The 22,780-nt window shown below is 38.7% G+C and overlaps 2 protein-coding genes across 14 annotated transcripts in view; both read right to left on the reverse strand.

Moving 5' to 3' along the window:
- Positions 1 to 1,413, reverse strand: part of LOC148040107 (uncharacterized) — a 67,500-nt gene extending 66,087 nt beyond the window's left edge. For 6 of the 8 annotated variants that reach the window (XM_087696688.1, XM_087696679.1, XM_087696674.1 and 3 more), the window contains exon 1: positions 1,064 to 1,413. In XM_087696688.1, the coding sequence (XP_087552814.1) occupies positions 1,064 to 1,241 (178 nt within the window). In that variant the 5' untranslated portion in view covers positions 1,242 to 1,413. Of the gene's footprint in view, positions 1 to 820; positions 918 to 1,063 lie in introns of those variants that run through there. The other 2 variants (XM_087696712.1, XM_087696719.1) reach the window with 2 other exon arrangements.
- A 13,681-nt stretch (positions 1,414 to 15,094) lies between these two features.
- Positions 15,095 to 22,780, reverse strand: part of LOC148040108 (DEAD-box ATP-dependent RNA helicase 26-like) — a 108,416-nt gene continuing 100,730 nt past the window's right edge. For 2 of the 6 annotated variants that reach the window (XM_087696749.1, XM_087696742.1), the window contains one exon: positions 16,390 to 18,500. In XM_087696749.1, the coding sequence (XP_087552875.1) occupies positions 18,444 to 18,500 (57 nt within the window). In that variant the 3' untranslated portion in view covers positions 16,390 to 18,443. Of the gene's footprint in view, positions 16,012 to 16,389; positions 18,501 to 22,780 lie in introns of those variants that run through there. The other 4 variants (XM_087696735.1, XM_087696751.1, XM_087696730.1 and 1 more) reach the window with 4 other exon arrangements.

Consider the following 22,780-nt stretch of genomic DNA (forward strand, 5'->3'; position numbering starts at 1 on the left):
ATTTTGGCAACACCCTTCGAAAAAAAGATAAAAATCAATTGAAATTTCACAGAGCAAGGCATTCACTTTAGGGATCCAACTAAGGGTATCGGCGACCATGTTACTTATACTCTTTCAATAACAAATCTCAAATTTAAACTCCTACACAAGCTCTGTTCATCTCGTCATACTACCACATAGATCAAGTTGATCATAGAGGTTCTATAAGAAATGGTCGTCAATTCAAATAATGTACCAAGTGCCATACAAATAATGATACTAAATTGTAAGCGCATAAATGATCGCCAACAATTCCTTCTCTTAAGTAGTGTAATGCGTTTGGACATCCATGAATGTATGGCTAGCAGTTTGACCATCCTAATAAAAAGCAACACTCGTAACATGATCACTTGCATCTAAATGAATCTTTATATGTTTATTTAAATCGATATATCATTTGTACAATAGTAACAAGAGTAACAAGTTATCTCCTTGTTTGAAAATATTGAGCAAGCTCACTAGTTCGAACAATTGGCGGACTGATATGCTTTTTCTTGCTTCCAATACCCTTAAGCAAACATGTTAAGGATCCAGCAATATGAGCATAGTCCTTAATAAACTTTTAAAGGAATGGAGTAAAACCTCTCCGTTCACCCAAAATAAGAGTGATTTGACTTGCCTTATGGTCCTCAAAACAGGCCAATCTAATACTACTCAAACCTTTTGGATCTAAAGTGGGCCCATTCTTCATTTTGATCAAGGGGAAGAGTATATGTCTCGATGGGGAGGAGTGAGTATATATCTTGATGGGAATTCTTTCTGGTGAAACGAGACTACTAACCTTCATAAGTCCACGATCGTTCAGAATCAAGATGCTGTCATGTCATCTTCCAATCAATCCCTTTTATTCCACACATTTCGCCCTTCTTTTGATCGCATTTGCATTAACTGGATTAGAAACAGACGTAGCTATTTCATAGGCTTAAAACGTGGTTGATCAGTAGTAACCCGGCATTAATCCGCACTACAAGCACCGCTCTGGGACTGCTCTGATCATGATTGCGAACGGGAGGGAGAGACTAACCAGGGCCTTCAGCAGCATCGTCCCCGGATATATTGGCATGGCTGTCGGCCTCCTCACGATCATTTAGCTCCTGTCGAGGATGGTGATGGCGATCGGCGCTGATGACCTCTGGAGCGTTGCTGCACGTAGAGGCCGCCGAAGTCTCCTGTGCTGCTCTGGCAGATGATGATGCTGCCATTGTTGACTCTAATCGTGGATTGATGGAGGGATCTGACAAAGAATGATGAGGACGATGATGTGCATGTGCGCGTTAATATGATGCGAGAAAAGTCCCTGGCACGCTTCTCTCTCTCTCTCTCTCTTTTATTGTGCATGTCTCTGTCAACACACATAACACTCTTCGCAAAAAATTTGAAAGGTGACAAACAATGCGTTCAAAGGTTTACAACAATGGAATAAAACACACCCCCCCCCCCCCCAAAAATAATAATATTATTATTCATTGTCCATGAAGAAAAAAATAAATTTTAAAAATTAAGGTTTTAAGCTTTCAACCTTACAATATTCTTAGTTATTAAATTGCAAGCGCATGTAATTTGGTTGAAAAATCCTTCCAAATCTTAATTTAGTTGCGTTGGACATGCGCATGCTTTGTCACAACCACAACACATTTCACAAAAAAGCACAAGAGGAGAAAGTAGTCATGTCACATGCAAACCAAATGATAATACATGTTAGTAAGAAGAACTAATAAGCATTAATGGATCGCAAGTGTCAAGAAACCACCAAAGTTGTCATCCCCTTTACATCATGTGTATAATACCTGAGCAAAGCTTAATGAGGACATTTTTGGAATGATCCAATGGGAGAGAATTAGGAGCTTAAGCTACTTGAAGATAAATCATAGAGTTCTTTACAATATATCTAGAAAGCACTAAGCTATTCGTCCCCCCCCCCAACTATGTGTTGACATGTAGAGTATAAGGACTATGGCAGCAAGCTCTACTATTGCTTTCACAAAAGTGGATTTGTGATAGAATGACATTATAAAACCAACTAGAGAGTCTATTAAACCCCCCCCCCCCCCCACTAATCTAAAGGGGAGTTGACTTCCTTTGCTAAACACTCTTAGTTAGTGTCCCTTCTTGGAGGTCAAAACGTCTCATCCAAGGAGATGTACATAGAGATGTAGTGACCATTCGACAAACTTATGAAGTGATTATTCAAGTAGTCTAGAGTAATGAAATCTTTTTGGATAGATGCAGAATATCATCTCTTTGTTGGTATTGTAAAGGGTTTGGAACATTTCAAGAATGGATGTGAGAGCACATTTTGGCTCATTGATCCGTTGGAAGGCTAGTTATACCAAAAACTCATTGCAAATGAGCTGGGAGGGATTATTGGTGCCTTACCCAAACTAGTTATGAATAAATATATTGAAATAGCAAATTTTGGGGTAACGTCTTGAGATTGAAGAGGTTGAGAGCAAAGTAAAAGTGTAGGAATTTTCAATAAGTCCAAGGTTGCTAGTAATAAGATGTATATGTTCTTGAGATAAAAAGAATATTGAACCATATGCATAAGTAATCATTTATATCCAAGCAACATTCTTTGGGATTTGTGTAGGAGGAACACTAGGCCGCATCTCCCTCTCTCTCTCATTTCCCCCCTCTTTCTCCCCCTCAAATTTTTCCTCTCTCTCTCTCTCTCTCTCTTTTTTCCTTTTCTCTCACAATAATTTCCCCCTCTCAATTTCCCTTTGTGTGTGTTTTGCTCTCTCTAAAATTTCCCCTCACAAATTCTTTGCATGCTCTCTCTCTCTCTCTCTCTCTCTCTCTCTCTATTTTTTCCTTTTCTCTCAATAATTTCCCCCTCTCAATTTCCCTTTGTGTGTGTTTCGCTCTCTCTAAAATTTCCCCTCACAAATTATTTGCATGCTCTCTCTCTCTCTCTCTCTCTCTCTCTCTCTCTCTCTCTCTCTCTCTCTCTTATGAGGAACATTAGGCCACTTCATGATAATTGCCATGAAGCGACTTTGTGAGGATATGTAAAGCGAAGTTGCCATGTGATACCTTTCATCAACTCTTGCGCATATGTGCATTATGCTTTTATTCCCTTCTCTCTCTCAGTGTGTTTCCTTCTCCCCTCTCAATTTCTCTTTCTAAATTCTCTCTTCTCTCTAAAATTATTTTCTCTTTTTCTTCAAAAATTCTCTTATTTTCGTCATTCTTTTTTGTAAAAAAACATACTTAAATGAAATATTTTTCTCCCTCTAAGTTCTCACTCTCAAATTTACTCTCATTCTCTATGAAAAAACTACTCGAAAAAACTAATTCTCTCTCTCTCTCTCTCTCTCTCTCTCTCTCTCTCTCTCTCTCTCTCACGTAATGGGTAATTATATTAATCATGAAAAAAAGGTATAGGATAACAAGATTACAAAGCAAAGGTGGAACTAGGCCATAATATATGAATTGCATACAATTGATTTAACAAATTCAAAAGGACAAGAATGCAAGAGACACCTTGAGATTGGATAGGCACAAAGAATCAAGAGATTTGTCAAGATTTTGCCGCATGGGCCTCGGCCTTGGTTGTTGATATCTCTAGTACACTATCTTCAAAGAATCTTTTAACACCACAAGGGATTGAACCTAAATACATGCGATCCCATGGATTGATGGCTCAATCGACAACATCAAAAGCTAGCTAGGTTGAAGGGCCACAAGCGTGTTGTCGTTGTTGGTCTTTGGGGAGTTGTGGATCCTTGGTAATAGAAGGAACTTGAGCAATAGGCACATCAAAGGATTTGTCTTGACAACGAGAGTAAGTGTAAAGGAGCTCTTGCAATGATGAAGGATCAACAAGTATTGGGGGCATGGAAGACTTCTTTGCTTTTTCTTTAGTGCCTCGAGCCTCCATCCATCCATCCCTGTGACTCCAAGTCTAAAGCAAGAGGTTGATACTTGGCTTTAACCTAGCTAGGCAGAATAATCTATTGCTTAGTAGAACAAGGGGTGTGTTTTGATCCTTATCCATGGGCTAGTCCACCAAGACACTCTTTCGATTTGGACGTTCTGCTAAGAAGTAATTGAGTTGACCACAAGAGAAATAGTGGCCAACAAAAGTACGCCACTCAAGCGGAAGCCAAAGAGGCCTCATACCACTACACTTGACATGCAACCAGTTAGGTCTCTTTCTAGCCATATCCCACAGCATGCACAATCAATTTGTTTTGGCTACCTTCAAATTGTGGGCGACCACAACACATGACGTAGCCATAACATCCTTGAGGAGGGCCAACCATAACATCCTTGAGGAGGGCCTACTAAACAACCAGGCAATGCTCCACTTCTACCGATAATGGACATGCTTACTTGAGTAAACATTGAAAATCCACCATTGAACGCCATGAAACAATGTACATCAACTGTTTATCAAAGAAGAGAGACTACTGATTTCGAAAAAATCTCGTGCCAAAGTAGAAAGGAGCACAACCTCATAGAATCCAAGAGGCACTAACGGATCTTGGTTAGGGAAGGATTCCAATTGATAAAGAAGAGAATGACACATTGCTCATGAAAAGCACAAAAGGGGTGAAGAACCTCGTGTGTATTCACTTAGGTGTCCAAAATCTTCCTCTATACGAACATGAATAGCTTGATGATTATGCTCGACATACTCCTCCAAAAGAGAGTTGGCAAACTTGAGCAACTGTGACCCATTTGGTTCTTGCAAATCCTGTGAAGTCAAAACCATCTAAGCATACAAATGTAGCAGGGAATCACCCATATTAGGGGCAGCAAAGTTCTCCATGCTTGTTGCATTTGCCAGAAGGCTGAACGCCAAGGGGGACAAAGCCATCTCGTCAATGCAGAGCACCATGTTTGCTTCCACTACATCATCTTCAACATCCATGCTCAGGTCTCCAGCTCAAGAGGCAAACTAGGCTAGGTCCAAAAGCAGGCGTGCCATAAAGAACGGGACTGATCAACAGCACAGAGGGGTTTGACATCCAGGTGCGTATCGAGCAGGTCAGAGGGCGACGCAACAAGCTGCAAAGGCCTGGAGTGCAGCCAGCAGGGCAAGAAGCGCAGGGCAGAGCAGGCCTAGGACAATGGTGGCCATAGTAGTGACTGACCAGCTGAAATAGTGCGTCAGGGTGGCAGGCTAAGTCCCTAGCGGCCTGGGGTGACGAGGGCCTGAGGCAAGCGATGCACGGCGGCCTGCAGCACACAGTCACTCTCCGCGTTCGACTCAAAGCTGGAAAAAAAGGAACAGGAAAAACCTAATTCTCTGTGTGTGTGTGTGTTGGCACCCAGGTGCTACTCGCCCCCGACCCATTCTCCTCCTATAGGACTGCCTCTCTCTCTCTCTCTCTCTCTGTGCGTCCAGGTTATTTACTTCCTACTCCAGTCTGCTGCCGTACAACATGACTAACAATGCCTGCGCCCACCCACCATCTCGCATAACCTAACTGTTCCAGCGCACGTGGGGCCCGGGGGGTGAGAGAGAGAATATAAATTTACATATGTATGTATTGTTTCAATAAATATAAATATATGCAATATATATGTGTATTATATTTATATACATGTATAATAATATTAACTTATATATACATATATAATATTTACTATTTATTAACAGCAGGTTGGGGGAGGGGGGTGCTCCATGTGGCATGCATGGAGCCCCTCCCACACTAGGTATCCATGATCCCACGTGGCATGTAGTGCAAGCTTCTCCCTCTTTTTCACACGTGTGATATTTATTTTTAATAAAGGACTTCCATTTTGTTTAAAAAGACATATACAAAGTGCTTTCACGAGATTATGTGTGTGTGTGTGTGTGTGTGTGTGTGTTTTTGTTTGTTTGTTTTGCCACTCGTGACCCACCTAACTTCATATCTGCTCAGGTGACTTCGACAACCCAGCCCGTCTGTGACTCCTAGTTTGCGTCCACATGCCTTTGACCACATATTATAAATATATATATATTGACTTATTATACATATGTGATGTATCGTAATATAAATATGTATTTTATAAATATTATATATGTATATCTATAATTCTATACCTATATTGTCTATTAAGGGGAGGTTCTTCTTCTTCTTCTTCTTTTGGGTGGGGCCGAAGGGGGGAGGAAGGCATGTGGCATGCAATTTGTGCACGTGTTTGCATGCGTCCACCCACATCACAACCCCTGCCTAAACACACCCCCCCTCACCCGCGACTTTCGTACACATCCCTTGGACTTCCATCACATGTCAGCACATGCACCCTTGCCTTTTCAAAATATTAAATAATAAAAATCCACCCCCCCCCCTTCCCTTTAGGGACTTGATTGACCATGAATCATATTGCCATGTAAGACCTGCATCGAGATACTAAGAATGGTGCTTCAGAGTTTGGCATGAAGCACCAAACTTAAGTTGGCATGTAGTGCGAGGCCTGACGCGAAGTGTCGAGAGGAAACTAGGTGTAGGGCACCTAGTATGCATGCTTGACAAGTGTACATGGGGCTTGCTCTCCACAAATCACATGTCATGGAAGAGCATGAGGATCTTCTGGGCATGGTGTCAAGGCAACCTCCTCAAAATTCAAAGGGGCTAGTTTGTTTGTTGCTCTCTCTTTATCCTTATAAAAGCCTCCCCAAGATCCATACAATGGCCCCATAAGGAAGGATTTCTCCCACTATAATGTTAACCAAAAAATGTTGCTCCATTTATCTATAAGACACGGACATACCAATACTTTCTATCCTTAAGATCGAACATATTGATAAGTCTACTTTAGATCTCCAATTGGAAGTCTTTTGACTTGGTGGGGCACCTATTTTAATACTAAACCCTTGGTAATATATTGACTTGATAGAATTACTATTTTAACCCTCGCAAGGGGAACTCACAAAGGCTCCCCTAAGAAAAAACAAGTAGGCATCATATAGCTAGTCAACTTTATTTAGGTAGATTGAAAAAACATATGATGTAAATCTACACCCATCTTAGTCGAGGAAAGTTGAATAAATATGCCATCTATTGACTACATCAAAAAGTCCATTTGCCACATCAACTTTCAAGCAAGCTTGGAAGGTAATCTGCAACCATGATGTTGTGTTTTATGAGGATAAGATGTATAAGCAACCTGAGCAAGTGGTTGACATACGCAATGTGATCTTTCAAGAGAAACCTCCTTTTATAGCACAACTAGCCTCAGTTAGATAGCCTGCAATAGTTATGGTGATGATATAGTGGCCTAGGATTCGCATATTGTGGAGGATCATGATGTTAGACAAAGAGGATATGCAAGATATGATCCACATCTAGATTTGAGATGCTTTGCTAGAGCTTCACATCCTCCTAATCATTTTAAGCCCTCTATGCATAATGCCATGGCAACAAATTTTAGTGAATCCCTTATGAGAAGGCTATGTGTAAAGGTGATAGTCACTCTTGGGAGAGGGCAACACAATTTGAGTATGATTTACTATAGAAAAAACCATACATGGGATTTGGTTTCTATGCCTAAAGGGAAACATGCATTGCCATACAAGTGGGCATACAAGTTAAAGAGTACCATTGGTCACCCTAAGCTACTATATAAGGCATGTTTGGTTGCCAAGGGTTTTAAGCAAGACAAGGGAGTTGACTTTGACAATATATTTTCCCCTATGGTCAAGATGGCAATCGTTCACCTGATATTAGCCTTGGTTGTGCAAATAAATATGAAAATGTACTAGATGAATGTTAAGACATCTTTCTTACATGGGTACCTACATGAGAACATTTATATGTACTAACCTAAGGGTTTTGAGGCAAAGAGCATGGAATACCTAGTGTGGAAGTTGAGGAAGTGTCTTTATGGAGACTTAAGTAGGCACCTAAGAAATGGTATCATAAATTCAATGCCTTTATGCATTCACAGGTTATGAGATGGCCAAGATCATCTATGCATCCACAATGGGTAGCTTGATGTATGCCATGATAGCCACTAAACTTGACATAGCATTTGCAGTGGGAGTTGTGGCTCACTATGTGGTGACACCTAGCATGTGACATTCTAGCGCCATGAAGGGTATCATGAGATACGTTATGGGCATTGTAGATATGTGCATTTGTTATGGTGGCTAGGATATTGAAGTTGTGGGCTACATAGACTCTCATTATGAAAGACATGCAGATAGTAGGAAGTCCACCTTTGGCTATGTCTTCACTTTTACTAGATGTGCTATTTCTTTGATATTTGGGGTGTAGAAATGCATGGCCTTGTCTACCACCAAGGCTAAGTACATTGCATTCATTGAGGCTTGTAAGAAGACCCTATGGTTAGGTTGTCTACCTTGGTATGACTATAATTTCTACAACACATTTGAACTCTATGAGTGCCATTTAGCTGGCACATAATTGAGGCTTTCATGCAAAAACCAAGCACATTAGGTTTCATTATCACTTCATCAGAGAGTTGATTGAGGCCAAGCAGATAGAGCTTGTCAAGATCTCAAGTAATGAGAATCTTATAGATATTCTCACTAAAAGTCTCCAACTGGAACGTTATGCCTTCCTCAAGAAGATGATGGGCATAAGATGGGATGATGTCTATTTCTCATTCTGTTGTACTTATATATACACATGGTTATCTTCACTTATATATGACTACACATTGTGTACTTATACAAAGGGTACCCAAGCTAGACCATTGGCATTTATCCCAACACAACCCTTCTCAATGATGGAACACTAGTGAGTCAAGGGTGGAATATCCATGCATCTAAAGCCCATCTATCCAATTGCTATATGTTCCCATGGTTGTCAACCCATATGCTCAATTCACACTTCAAGAATAGAAACCCAAATCTTGATGCATGGCCAATTGCAGTTGTCCTAAAGTTGCGAGGCATATCTCATCTAAGTTCATCTCCTCATGTGATATGTCAAATAAAGGGAGTTTTATTGAGGTTGTAGTGTGCGTATTGAAGTCTTTGGTAAGTAGCATGTCCCATGCAATGATGTCTACATAGAGTAAATATGGTGGCTCATCTCTTATGGTGGGTTATTTGAAGGTAGTTAAAGCAAGGTAACATATTGTGTTACCTTGCAATGCATATGTTCTTGGAATTTTCAATTCTATCTCTAATCCATACAAAATTTCCTGATTCTCTTCTAAGAATCAATGCCACCACCCTATAGCTCTGTGTCTAGCATGGCTACTTCCTTGAGTTGTAGGTCTCTCTAGTTTTCCATGTTCTATGATCTATATGAAAGCTTCCATTTGTATCTTGGTATAGTTGGAAGGTTGTTCAGTGGGCTCTAATAGGCCTCTATATATAGCATAAGATAACAATTCATGAAAACCTTTGAATGTTACACTGTCTTTCACCATGAAACCACTAAAATTCTAGACGCAATCAATCTAGCTAGTTATAAAATGGGCACAACACATATTGAGATATTCATATGTCATCATTTGTGACATTGGATGACTTTTTAGTCACTCTAATATAATGGATGTTGGGTTATTAACCATTTTAGCATCATAATTTTTTAGAAAGCAAAAAGATGGTACAAAGATATTCAAACTCTTAACCATTAGTAGGCGCTCTCCTTATTAAGCTATTAGTTTGTGTGAAAGAATCTCCTTGGCGAGGTTCCTTCCACAATGATTTCATAAAAAATAGCTTGATAATGGTTTCCCAAACAAAGACAACCTTCCTTGAGCTACAAACAACGGTTAAATAAAACTATTTTTGATTATTTTCCAGTGATTTTTCATCCACAACTCATTTTCTTGCTCTATATAGGGCACATTACCAGATCTGTCATTTTCACATTGAGTGACTAGTGCGATTGAAGGTTGTGTGCTTCATCAATAACAACCTAGCAACCTTCATCAATCACATTATCTCCCTAGATGCTACGTTGCACGGTCCTTCCATGATCAAAACATGTTGCAATGAGTTGTGGTGCCTCCTATAATTGACTTCGAAACCTTGCGAGACAATGTTGTATATGTGTGTGTCATGTTATAAGTGTGGGGACACACAGTTAGCTCTTTGTGGGTGTGGAGACCCATGTTTATCCTCCTACTTAGCCTATGTTAGGTCTTAAGTGTGGGGATGCATCCCTGCACATCTGTCTTTCACAAAACCATGTGAACTGGCTTTTTACCTCTTCGATGGGTGATATTTCTTTTTAGCACCGTGTTGGGGTTCTTCCCCACCCAACCATTATTTTACCAGATTTTGTTTTTATTTGCCTACTCATTTTATGGTAGTTTTAAGTTTTATTCAAACAAAATTCTTAAGTAGTAGGGCTTTAATTCAATAAATCAACCTGCAATTCAATAGATCAATGGAGAAAAAAATTTGAATGGAAGGGATTAGGGTCGTATTTAACTATTTCAAGGTTTTGTGGACGTTTTTATTAGTTTGGGTTAGCCTTTGTTGCAATTTTATCATCATTGTAAAAAAGATTGCTTGTGAAGTGCTATCTCTTGGTCTATTAAAATTTTATGTCCCCCATCGCGGTCATTTTAGTTTTGATTTTATTGTAACAATTAAGTCATTATAATAGTGTTGATAGCTGTGCTAATCTTTTTTCCCCCCTTCCTTAGGAAGATATAAAGTATGTTATCAACTCATCCCAAAATATTCAACAAATATCTTCATAGGGAATACAATTCTATGCATAAAAACACAATATATTTATATGCAAAGTTGGATATAATAAATTTTCAAGACTATGCCTAACTTTCATAGTCTATTTTTTATCCCTTCTTAGCATTTTGCACCAAATTCTTTGCACCTATAGAAAGGATTTGCTAAGAAAAAGGTTTTAGAGGACCAACAAGTTGATGCATAGCTATTTCATAGGCTTATGTTTAATGATTTTGATTTGTATTTATTTGCATGATACAATAACCCTCTACTAAAAGACTCCATGGTTTGGTATAACCGCCAAGTTCATCATGTCAAAAATGGTTTTAAGCATTGTGCTAAGCAAGAAAGAAGAATAAAGGGTTTGATAGTTTGTCTAGCTCTACCTATATAAGGATTTGGTTGCCCTTTCCTAGCCACTCTATCTTTTGATTGAGGTTAGACTATATGTTTTTCGATTCTTGATGTAATATTTAAGTTAGATCATGAATTCCATAAAGATATCCCCAATAAAGCTATATTGGAAGCAAAACATAGCAATAAACTTATTTTTCAAGACCACATCCGTTTGCTAGACAAAAAAGATATTTGCTAGCCCTATTTAAGGGTAAGAGCCTCCCTTAACAAGCCTTGTAAGCTTCTCAATGTGAAGTAAGCTGGGATGCCCTATGATATTCAATGAACCCCTTAAATTACAAAAATATAAGCTATGATGGAAGTAGGAATCTAATTAAACTACTATAGCTGCATAATATGGTTTTGGTACCACCTTTTTTTTTGCGTAAATGGCCATACAACAATATGTTTTATTGAAAACAATATTTACATGCCGAGCAACGTATGAGCAATTTTTTGCATACTTAATTTATCCTTTTGATCATTAAGTTGTGCTACCAACATAACCACAAATGTGTTTTTCTAAAGAGCTTCCAATGGAACAATAAATTTGCCAATGAAGTTGCTAGCTACTAGACATTAGATAAAAAACAACATGCCCACTATAGAAACAAATGTGCTTAAATCGAAGTGTGCTACATTTGCTATCACTAACCATCTAATAGCCAAAGCTTTTCCTTTTGTAGATATGATTTCGATGGGAATCCTGTAAGTTGATCCATCCAATCCAACATAGGTCCAAGCAAGCATGGGATCAATTTGACTAAGTATAAAATGAGAATTGGTTAAAATGAACTTTTTACCGTAAAATGTATGTGATCAAGGATTTCCTCTTGGCAAGGCATGTTTGTTATTCCATTTATGACCCACATTGGCGTAATATAAAGCACCAAGGAAAGGGATTTGATGGAAGAGAAAGGAAACGAGATTATTTAAAGCATCATCAATAAAATGATACCTTGAACTTCAAGATTCCAAACTATTCATTTCAAGGCCATTATACAGAGATTCAATACCATACTTTCATTGATTCTCCATTTGTAAAGTTGTGACTTTTTTAGTAGCTTCATCATTGTTACTAAGGGGAAAATGTATTCCACAACTTGATAATTGGGAATGCAATAGGGCGCACACCCGAAAGCTCTAAACAATGCATTAGCAAAAAAGACACTTACACAAATGAAAGATATCCAAAAATAAATTTAACCCAAAGTCTCTATATAATGAAAACTAGACATTAGAAAGTAAACACATGGGGGTTCTTAGTGAGTAGACACCACTAACTCACTAAGACCCCCAATATAAGAGAGTAGTTTTAATGTGGTAGAAACAAGGGCTAGACTAGGACAATCTTTGGTAGTGTGGCATTCTCCTTTGCATTGACTGTATAAGGGCTTGTAGTCTAGTCCGTTGAGGCCCATCAGCTTAATACAAGTGTTAAGGTGAATGCAAGTTGACCAAAAGGTCTAGAGTACAACCCCTACACTTCATACCAACATGTAGAAGACCACAAAAGTGAGAATTGAAACTGCATGTTAACATCCCAACGGCATATCGCTAGGATATGCATAAAAATCACCAAAAAGAAGAGCAAAAGAGAGTATCCTTGATTGCATATTTACACTTTTGATGTGCATTACATAAAAGTAACAAAAAGAAAGTATAATTAATAATGCATATTAAATATGCAACCTTATTTACATGTATTTATTTTAAATATATGCACACCGTGAATATATCATTTTCAAATGCATATATTTACTCCAAATATCCACCATATTCATTTATTTGAAAGCTCTCCAATACAATTATGGTTGCTAAAAGATATTTAGATTTTGATTCCTAGCATTGCATATTGAAAGGTAAATATGGTTGAGGCTCTCTTATGTAGCAAACTATGGTTGAGGCTCTCTTATGTAGCAAACTCTTCATATCCTCCCATGTTATCTAAAGAAAGATATCAATGAAGATTCAACCATACTCTACTGCATGAATAGTGATCCTTAGCAAATTGGTGGGAAAGGTCTATAGTGGTCACAATTCTCTCTCTATATTACACTCCAAGGCTCTATTTTGACAAATGGCACTTTTTATTCTATAATATGCAAAAAAAAAAAAAGGCCTCTCACTTTTTGAGTAGGTCATTTAGAATTCTCAATTATGTGTTTTTTGCAACACTTGTTTACCTCTCTTTTTGCACAAAAACATATTTTGACATGCATTTTCTCCTCTTCTGGAGATGCACTATGTTCACATGAGCTTCACATGCACTCATGCTCTCACATCCCATCACACAAACGACAACATAGAAACATAGGTACAAATCTACCACAACAAACACATAGAGCCATAATGAGCCATAAGGCTACACACTAAAAAAATTCCCTAACTTGATTTTCTTATGCGCACACATGTACTCATTACATGCTCCTTATATTAAACATACTTCCCTTACTAAGGTTGAGGTGGTTTCACCTTTAGCTCTTCGTTGTATTTTACACTCAAAAAGACCATAAATCCTTTGCAAGATATTGATTTTACAGTGCATGTAAGGTTGTGCATTGAGCTAGATACAACTTTTCAAAAGTTTATCTTTAGATATTACTTGTTTCTAGATGACACAATCTATATTTTTATTGGAATATGTATTATAATATTTTAATCTATATTTGATTGTAAATGTAATATCATAAGGATAGCAAGTTAGTATGATGACTCAATAAATTGTTAATCATCTAACTTCTAGACTATGTGCAATTGGTCATACATTACACTAAACATTCTTCATGACATGTACAAATTGTCCAACTTTGTGATGAGATAATAAACATAATATAATAAGATGTTGCAAAGTCTAATCTTTGAAGGGAATTATGGGACTAGTAGTAAAGACCTTAATCTCTTTTGAGGTAAAGGCTTTATCCCTCACAAATACATAATCAACACATTCTACATACATCTCAGTTAGGTCAAAGGGAGCTTTTAAAGAGATCCCATTCTTTAGAGATGCTAGCATGCAAAAACCACACGAGCATAGTTGATCAACTAGTCTTACCTTTATTTTTTTTGGCAACTTTTCAAAAATCTAATAAATATATTCTATTGCCTTGAGTGTCCATAAATGGTGATGTTCTCATCTCCATTGGATTTTATAATTGAATTAACAACCTCCAATACAATGTAGATGATGAACTTCTCTTCTAACATATTTTGCTTTCAACAAACCCCTAGCATTTTCCCTTGCAACTAAATGTATCAAACTTGAATCACTTTAATGAACACATTTGTGATAAGTTTTGACTTGATATAGAGGAAAGGGATGAATTTTTTTTTTTCTGTTGTAAAAAACCAGCTTTGCTAGCCTTATTATTTTAAAACTTATTTTGTTTTCCCATCTTATTCATAGAAAATACTATATCTTGCAAGTGACACATTTTATGAAATTCAACATTATAAAGATGTAGTATCTAAGAGTACATAGATTCACATATCTAAAGCTTTCTCACCCCCTTGACACCAAAATCTACAAATTCTACTTCACTGCAAACATCACTTAAAGGATCTATGCTGTGAGATTTGGCTATTCAATTTATATAGTAAAGACCTAAGGTTTTACACACTATAATTGACTTTCTTAACAAAAAATTTGAAAATTGTCATCAGAATTCTCACACTAAAGCTAGAATAAACTCCAATTTTCACACTTGGGAAGGAATACACAAATTCGTTCTAACTGCTTTACTCGTAGCCTTGCAATAGATTCTGTGAGAGCAAAATTCTAAGCAAGTCAGGATCACCTTGGTAGGGAGAGGGGGATGAGTTCAGGGACAGCCTAGCAGCCTGTGTGCTGATGATAAAGCTTGCTTTGGTGGATGATGAAGTTATGGGCAAGGTCTTAAGGGAGAATGTACTGTCTAAAAGAGGAAAAATATGAACTAAGGTGCCTGAAGGTGTTCACAACACTTATTTCCTCCTCTTAGGAGAAGAATTTTTTAATTAATAAGACCCCTCAGAACAAAATATCCCAAGGCAAAATTTGAAGTGCAAAGCAGCCCTGTAAGGGACTTCCATATCAAAAAATTACACTGCTCTTCAAAGTGATGAGGGTGTACTCCCAACTGCACCCATCATGCAATTATAGACCTCAATCAGAGCACTACTAAACACAAACACGAAATAAAGGAACTGCACTTCACCTTAGATGCAACTTCTGAGTCCAGAAGAAAAATAGGCAGGATCAGGTTGGCAGTCGGGGAAAACTATTAAGAAATGTGATGTCCAAGAGCAAGACTGTTAGAAGTAGTGTGGCCTAAGAACTCCTCTAAGCAAGAGACATCAATTGAAAAAGGACATGCTGAGGAATATGACTAAGGAAAGGAACATGGTCCAGATTAGCAACAAGCAAGCATTGCAGCTTGTGATAGGAGCTCAAGTATAAGAGGTTTTCTCATTACAGTGAAATCATGACTTGATTTCCTTCTTAAATATTTACAAGCCACAGCCACAAGCACCCATGTGCAAATAGAAGAATCAATAGTTCATCTGTTTCAAAATCTGGCAGGATGGGTGGAATAAGATATATAATAATCCCAATAGACAGATTTGCCTGCATACAGAAGCATGCACCTGTGAAATTCTCCTATCATACTTTTTTTAACTTGCTAGATTGGGTTTTGTTTCACTATCCATGGAGAAAGACCATAATGAAGCCGAGCATAGGACCATATCCACTAGTGCAATCTTCTAAGACCTTGAACTCCTCCCAACCCCATCTTGCTGATAAGCCTTCTAGAAAGCACTGGAGGTTTGTCAAAGCCAATAGAAGAACTAAACTCATTGGCATAACAGACAATAGCCCCTTTAGTAAGTGGCAGGTCTGTTACTGACAGGTAGTAGCCCATCCATGTCCGATATGCATGCATACGGGCTGTAGAGTCGATACTCGATAGGATAGATAAAATCTGCAGGTCAAAATGTTAAAAATATCAAAAGCCCATTATTCACACACCTAGTTTTACAATTGCCTCGAGTGTTCACACACACAGTTCTTTTGTCCTCTTTTGTGAAACCAATGTTTCAATTAAGCAAATGTACAGGATGTGCTGCTACCAAGAAGGTGATAACAAGAAAGAATGTGTTCACACACACAAGTTATAACTTTTCTGACAAAACCATCCAACACTGCATTGCCTAATGTATGTGTTCTATCAACTAATATCCTGTTATTGGCACAAAAACCAATGAAACAAACTATTACAAGCAGAAAGTGACAAATTGCAAACGAAGGATTGAGTGATCTATATGTACTTATATCTTTGAAATAGATATGGATGCAAATCATCCATCTTCGGGCCCCACGAACAAGGTTCACATGAAACTTGCATCCAAGAATATGGAAACAAATTTCACATTTTTAAATCTCAGTCTATAATAGCCCACCCGCTTGTATACCTAAATCTATAATAGCCTGCTTGTATACCTAAATCTCCACATCTAGCCTGCTCTTTATTTTTAATGTTGTTCTATAATAGCCTGCTTGTATATCTAAATCTCCACATCTAACCTAAAAATATGGACAGGACCTTGTCTTTATTTGAAAATACTTTATTTCGTCAAGGATTTAGGATATTTCATAAAATTGGGAATTTTTTGCATGTATGAGAACTGTAAGCTAGGTAGTCATGTACAAGATCCAATTTCATTTATAAGATTGGAGACATGTACAATGGGTCAAAAAAGGAGCTGGCTGCAATGATGGATCATGATTTATAAATCATGGTATGGCAAGTCATAAGTGCCAAGTAGCAAGTACAAAAAGAACCTAAAGGCTAAGACTCAAGGTGAGCTATGTGTAATGCAAAGGCTTCATAAAGAGGCTTAGGCATTTTGATAGGGGTAAAAAATATAGAGATATAGATAGAGGTAGGGGAAGGGAAAGAAGAGGTAAAGGAAGAGGAAATAGAAATAGAGTTATAGATAGGGGATCGGACACAAGAGGAAGAGAAGGATGTAAAGGAAGAGAAAAGTGGATGAAGGAGAGAAAAGAGTAGAGGAGCTTGTAAGAGAGAGGTACAAGAAGAGGAGGTAGTAAGTGAGATACAGGTAGAGGTCAATGAGGATAAATAGGAAAAGGTTAAAGCAAAAAGCCCATAGTCACCAGGGAGGGGGGGACCGGGGAAAGGGACAGGGACGGGGATGGGAGACTAGGACAAGGATGAGACCTTAAAAATATGTTTTCTAGACATAATTGAAATATCTATAAAGCTTAACTAAAAAACCTTCTAAAAATATTCCATAAAAGTTCAAAACAATCCATGAACCATGAAAGTTGAAACATAAATAAATAAAGAATATTCAAATTGAAGAGTAAAAGCAGTAATTGTCAGTGCCAAATGGTGACTGAGAAATGTTGTGTGACACAAAGACTTTCCAACAGTAAACGCTGAACAAGAAATAATACAAACTGAGAAATATAGTAAAACTTAAAACTGAGGAATCATAAATGCCATATGACATAAAGACTAAGTCCAACAGTAACTACCAAATAATAAGTCCTCGGACTAAAGACTACAAGAAACAATATAAGCTGATACAAAAAACAATGCAAATAGTACAAACCTGATGACAAGTAGCATCCCCTATGTCCATCCCACACACCCTATCTCTAAGTTTGCCCGCTTTGCAACTGCATTTGAATTTTGCAAAAAACATGCAGCACCTAGAGGGAGTTAGCCATGCTGCTTGGAAAATCCTCATAAGCCAAGGTTGAACATGAGCATTGCCAGGAGTTTTGGAAATGGGGAAGCAGAAATGCATTTTGAAGTCATGGAGTTTCAGCCTTGGCCCAAAACACACACACCCAATCTCTAAGTTTGCCCGCTTTGCAACTGCATTTGAATTTTGTGAAAAACATGCAGCACCTAGAGAGAGTTAGCCATGCTGCTTGGAAAATCCTCATAAACCAAGGTTGAACATGAGCATTGCCAGGAGTTTCGGAAATGGGGAAGCAGAAATGCATTTTGAAGTCATGAAATGCAGCTTTTAGAGGTCTTCGTGATTTGGACAAATGAAATATCACTTGACTAGACTGCATGTGGTGTGGTTACTAGAGCATAATCAACATTATGCTCGACAATAGGGACATTTTGCAAGCTATGACATCCTTTATGCCAGCAGTTCCACATATTCAGAGGTTCTCGTTTTGGTAGCTTCAGCTCTGCAACCAGTCCTAGCCAAATATGACCCAAATGGTTGTTGGATAGTTGTAACTTTCACATAGTGGTGAGACATACGAATTTGCAGTTGTATATGCTCCTCCAACCTTGTAAAGAGTAAAGTTTGGGCTCAAATGGCACCTTATCCTCGAGTGGATAACTATTTGTTTGTGGTGACTTTAATGATGCTCCCTCACAGCCAGACAACTCTTGGAACCACACTCACCTGCTTGCATCTGAAAGAGTTCAACAGAATACTCTTATGAGTGAAATTAATGCTTTTGACCCTTGGGATTTCAAATTTGCTGTACAAAGAGGTTACATTTATCATCATAATGCATATAGTGAAACTTGGGCTTTGAATAGATGGCACTAAATGCCACAAACTACAATTTGTTTTCTTGCAAATTAATTATAGCGTTGTCTTGAGAATCAGATCATGTGCCTCTTTGGGTTGGCTTGTATTGGTAGGAATACAATAGATGATCATTGATTCATCATGTAATGTTCTTTGCTGGTTAATAGCACTTAATCTGTTGCATGGTTTTTATTTCCAAGAAAAAGTGTGTCATGTGACTGATACTCTTCATCTTCAAATTCATGATGATGTTTCTTTTGCATGGCATCACTTTGTTGAGGGCCTTCAGCATGTTATTAGGGATTATGGCAAAAATTCTATGGGCTTTGATAGACAATTGATGCAAGAGCCTAAATTAGTCTTGAAACATCTACATAAAGCAGAAAACTTAACGGGTTCTTGATGTATTGGAAGCTTAACAGGTTCTTGATGTATTGGAAATGAACGAAGCTCGGGCAAATAGGCAGATTGATGATAATCCGAGCTGAGATGAGGCTGAAAATGGAAGGGCACCAGACTGGAAACCAAAATGCAGCAGTGAATGATGCTTGAACTGGTAAGTGCAGCACTGTGCTGCCTGAAAATGAGGGTGGCAGGTCACACGTAACAATATACAGTTGGAGGTGATAGTTGGGAAAGTGGAGTTGAATGCTGGCGGGGGCCTGTACTGCAGCAAAACACAGGCTGGAAAGGGCATTGGTGATGCCGGACAGTCCACTGAACTGAAAACACAGCAGCCTGGAGCAGCAGCAGTTGAGTTACCCGCTGGGAGAGAGGTTGTCAGACTGTGAAGGCAGCAGCAGCAGTAGACAAAGTGCATGGGGCTGAAAAGGCGTGGCAGCAATCAGCTGAGGGCCGGACAACTACTGGATGAAGAGGGCCGATGGTTGGAACAGCTAGAACCTGCAAAACAAGGAATGAAGGGAGTAGCTGGCCAATCTCTTATTTAGAGATTGGGTATTTACTTACGTGACACAGAAACTTTGGTAATTTTTCAGTTTTGGTGCTGTTTTAATGAGCTAAGCAAGGCTTAATTGGAAATGCTTCTTTTTTATCTTAAACCCCCTCTCAAGCCCAAAATTGAGATTGGAAAGGGACTCCAAGCATAGCTCACCCCATGTTTACCCCAAGATATCCTACTCCAAAGCAACTAGGGCATCGGTCAATGGGTGCACATCGCCTACCTAGGAACCTTCCAAGACTACATAGGCAATGGTTACCTCATCTCCATAGTCCAAAGAGCCACCCCAAAGAGGCCAAGGTATCTAAAAAAGGGTAGGTGCTCTCATCGGCTACCCAATGGTCAGATCCAACATCACAAAGCAAAAGACTATCCCAACCACTCATCCATGGTGTCAATGATGAAGTAAAGGGCCAAGAGGTAGGGAGGAATAGTGGTAACAAAAGCACTGCTGGACACAGCCTAAGATCTGCTTAGAAGTGCTCAACACAATGAGATGCATAGACGAATGCTACATGATGAGAACAAATGCACAAGGTGCCACTTGGACACTATCTCTCATGGGGGAAGTTCACTTGTCCAAGTGCTCTTGGACAGTGTCCCTCATGGGGGAACTGTTTACTTACCCAAGTGCCCTTTTGCAAAGATAATGATAATCATGCAGTGAAAGGGTGTGTACATAGGAAAGGAAGACCGATGTGAAGACAATGCTGAAACCTATACATACCAAATGAAGAGTAGGAACCCCCTCTTAATCATGGATGTCAATACCAAAGGAGAAATAGGAATTTGATGTTGGACTTTGTTGGTACCGAGAACCATGATGAAGGATGAAGATGAGGCATCTCAAGTGAAAGAGCTACCGAGAAGCAACCACCATGGTAGCATCAAGAGCATCCACCTCGAAAAACCAAGTCTCCAAGTAAAATGGAACCACAAAGAAATGGTGAGCAACCCATATCTCCAACTTGGAAGGCATGGTGCAAATTTGTATCTTAGTCCTAAACTAAATACAAAATCTTGCAAAAGAGATTAAAATCTGCAAACTAGAGTTTCATAGTAAGATACTTCATGCCAAAAGTAAAGCAAACCTAAGATGAGGAACAAAGAAAAGAAATATATGAATGTGTGAATGCAAGAAAATAAATATATGAATGTGTGAATGCAAGAAAAGACAAATGAAGGACATTCTATAGCTAAAGTAGCCCAAGGACAAATTAGCCTATGGGCCTGACTCATTAGCCTAAGGACATAAAAGAGTTACGTAAATGCTAGACTAGCTTGGACTACCCTAAGAGGCCTAGAGGGTGCTAGCTTGATGTGGCCACCATTGTGCATGTCCATTAGCAAATCTTTGCCAATGAAACTTGTAGTGAGATTCAGAAGTGGTCCTAAGTGGGGACTGCATCAAGAGATCCCGAAATGGTGATTAGATATGTATGTGGTAAAAATTCTAATGTAATGGGGTTAGCAAACTACTCACCCAAACCTTTGGGTATCCTATAAGGCCCAGGCGGAGGGGGCTATCCATATGCCATGTTTGAAAGGAGGAAGCCTTGAGTGGAAGCTTGCAAGTGGAAGTAAGAGCTATGGTGGAAGAAGCAAGAGACCAAGAGAATAAGAGACACAAGATGTGGGAACTCCAACAGTCACAATGTGTGACCTGCCTTTCCTTATTCAAATATCATTGAAAGAATAAATAGTGAAGTGACCATGATAGGCGCCCACCACCTACAATGTATACATTATCTCATCTAATGCCCATCAACTTCCTAAGGAAGGCAAAATGCTCCGTTGAGAGACTTTTAGTGAGTAAATCTACAAGATTTTAGTCACTTGAGATCTTGACAAGCTCAATGAACTTGCCCTTAACGATCTCTTGGATAAAGTCGTAGCCACATCCAAATGCAGTGTAGGAACCACATCAGTAATAACAAGGTCAGACATCTAACCAAAAAGCCTCCTTGCAAGTCTTAGTGATTGCAAAATACTCTGCCTTTGTAGCGGATAGATCCGTGCATTTTTGCACCCTGGACATCCAAGAAACACACCTCTAGCAAAGGTGAAGACATAGCCAGAGGTGGACTTCTTACTGTCTACATGTCTTACATAATTAGAGTCAATGTACCCTATGACCCCTATATCTTGGCCACCATAAGACATGCACATGTCTGCAGTGTCTTTAAGGTACCACACGATACCCTTCATGGCATTCCAATGCCGCCTACTAGGTGTAGTCATATAGCGTGCTACATCTCCCATGGCAAATACTATGTTGAGACGAGTGGCTATCATGGCAAACATTAAACTACTTACTACGGATGCATATAGCCATCTCAATCTTCTGCTCATCAAACTACGGACAATCAGCCTGACTAACCTTTACATGAGAGGGTAAAGGACAACCAATAAGCTTAACAACTTACATATAAAATCGATCAAGGATCTTCTAGATATACTTTTGTGACAAATAAAGGAGCCACTTAGAGTAATCATATGTAATACGTATCCCCAAAATATGTGAGGTATGTCCCATGTCTTTCATCTCAAAGCTCAATTTGAGCTGACCTTTCAAGGCATTCAATTCATCATGAGCACTCTCAACAAGTAACATATCATCCACCTATAGTATCAAAATCATAAGGTTGCTATCACGGGCCTTCTTCGTGTATAAACACGAATCCATATCACTATGGGTATATTCGTCTAAATGCATAAAAACATCGAACTTACGGTATCATTTCTTAGGTGTTTGCTTAAGGCCATAAAGGATATTTCTCAACTTGCAGATTAGGTGTTCCTTGCCTTTGTTCTCAAAGCCCTTAGGCTGCTGCATACATATCTTATTATGCCAGTCCCCATGTAAGAAAGTCATCTTGATATCGATCTGATAGAAGTCCATATCTAATTGTGCAACCAAGGCTAAAACCAAGCATAGAGTTGTTATCTTGACTACAGGAGAGGAGACTTCATTGAAGTCAATACCATACTTTGGCTTAAAACCATTAGCAACCAATCAGGCCTTAAAGGTTGGCTTAGGGTATCCAAGGGTACTTTTCAACTTATATATCCACTTGCATAGAAAAGCATGCTTTCCACTAAGCAAAGGAACCAAATTTCACGTTTTTTTTTTTAAATACAGAGAATCAAGCGTTGATTATATGGGTACTTTTCAACTTATACATCCATTTGCATGG

This window comes from Lygodium microphyllum, chromosome 2, assembly GCF_053477565.2.
Source record: "Lygodium microphyllum isolate KBCC chromosome 2, Lygodium_microphyllum_v1.1.10, whole genome shotgun sequence".
Classification (NCBI taxonomy): domain Eukaryota; kingdom Viridiplantae; phylum Streptophyta; class Polypodiopsida; order Schizaeales; family Lygodiaceae; genus Lygodium; species Lygodium microphyllum.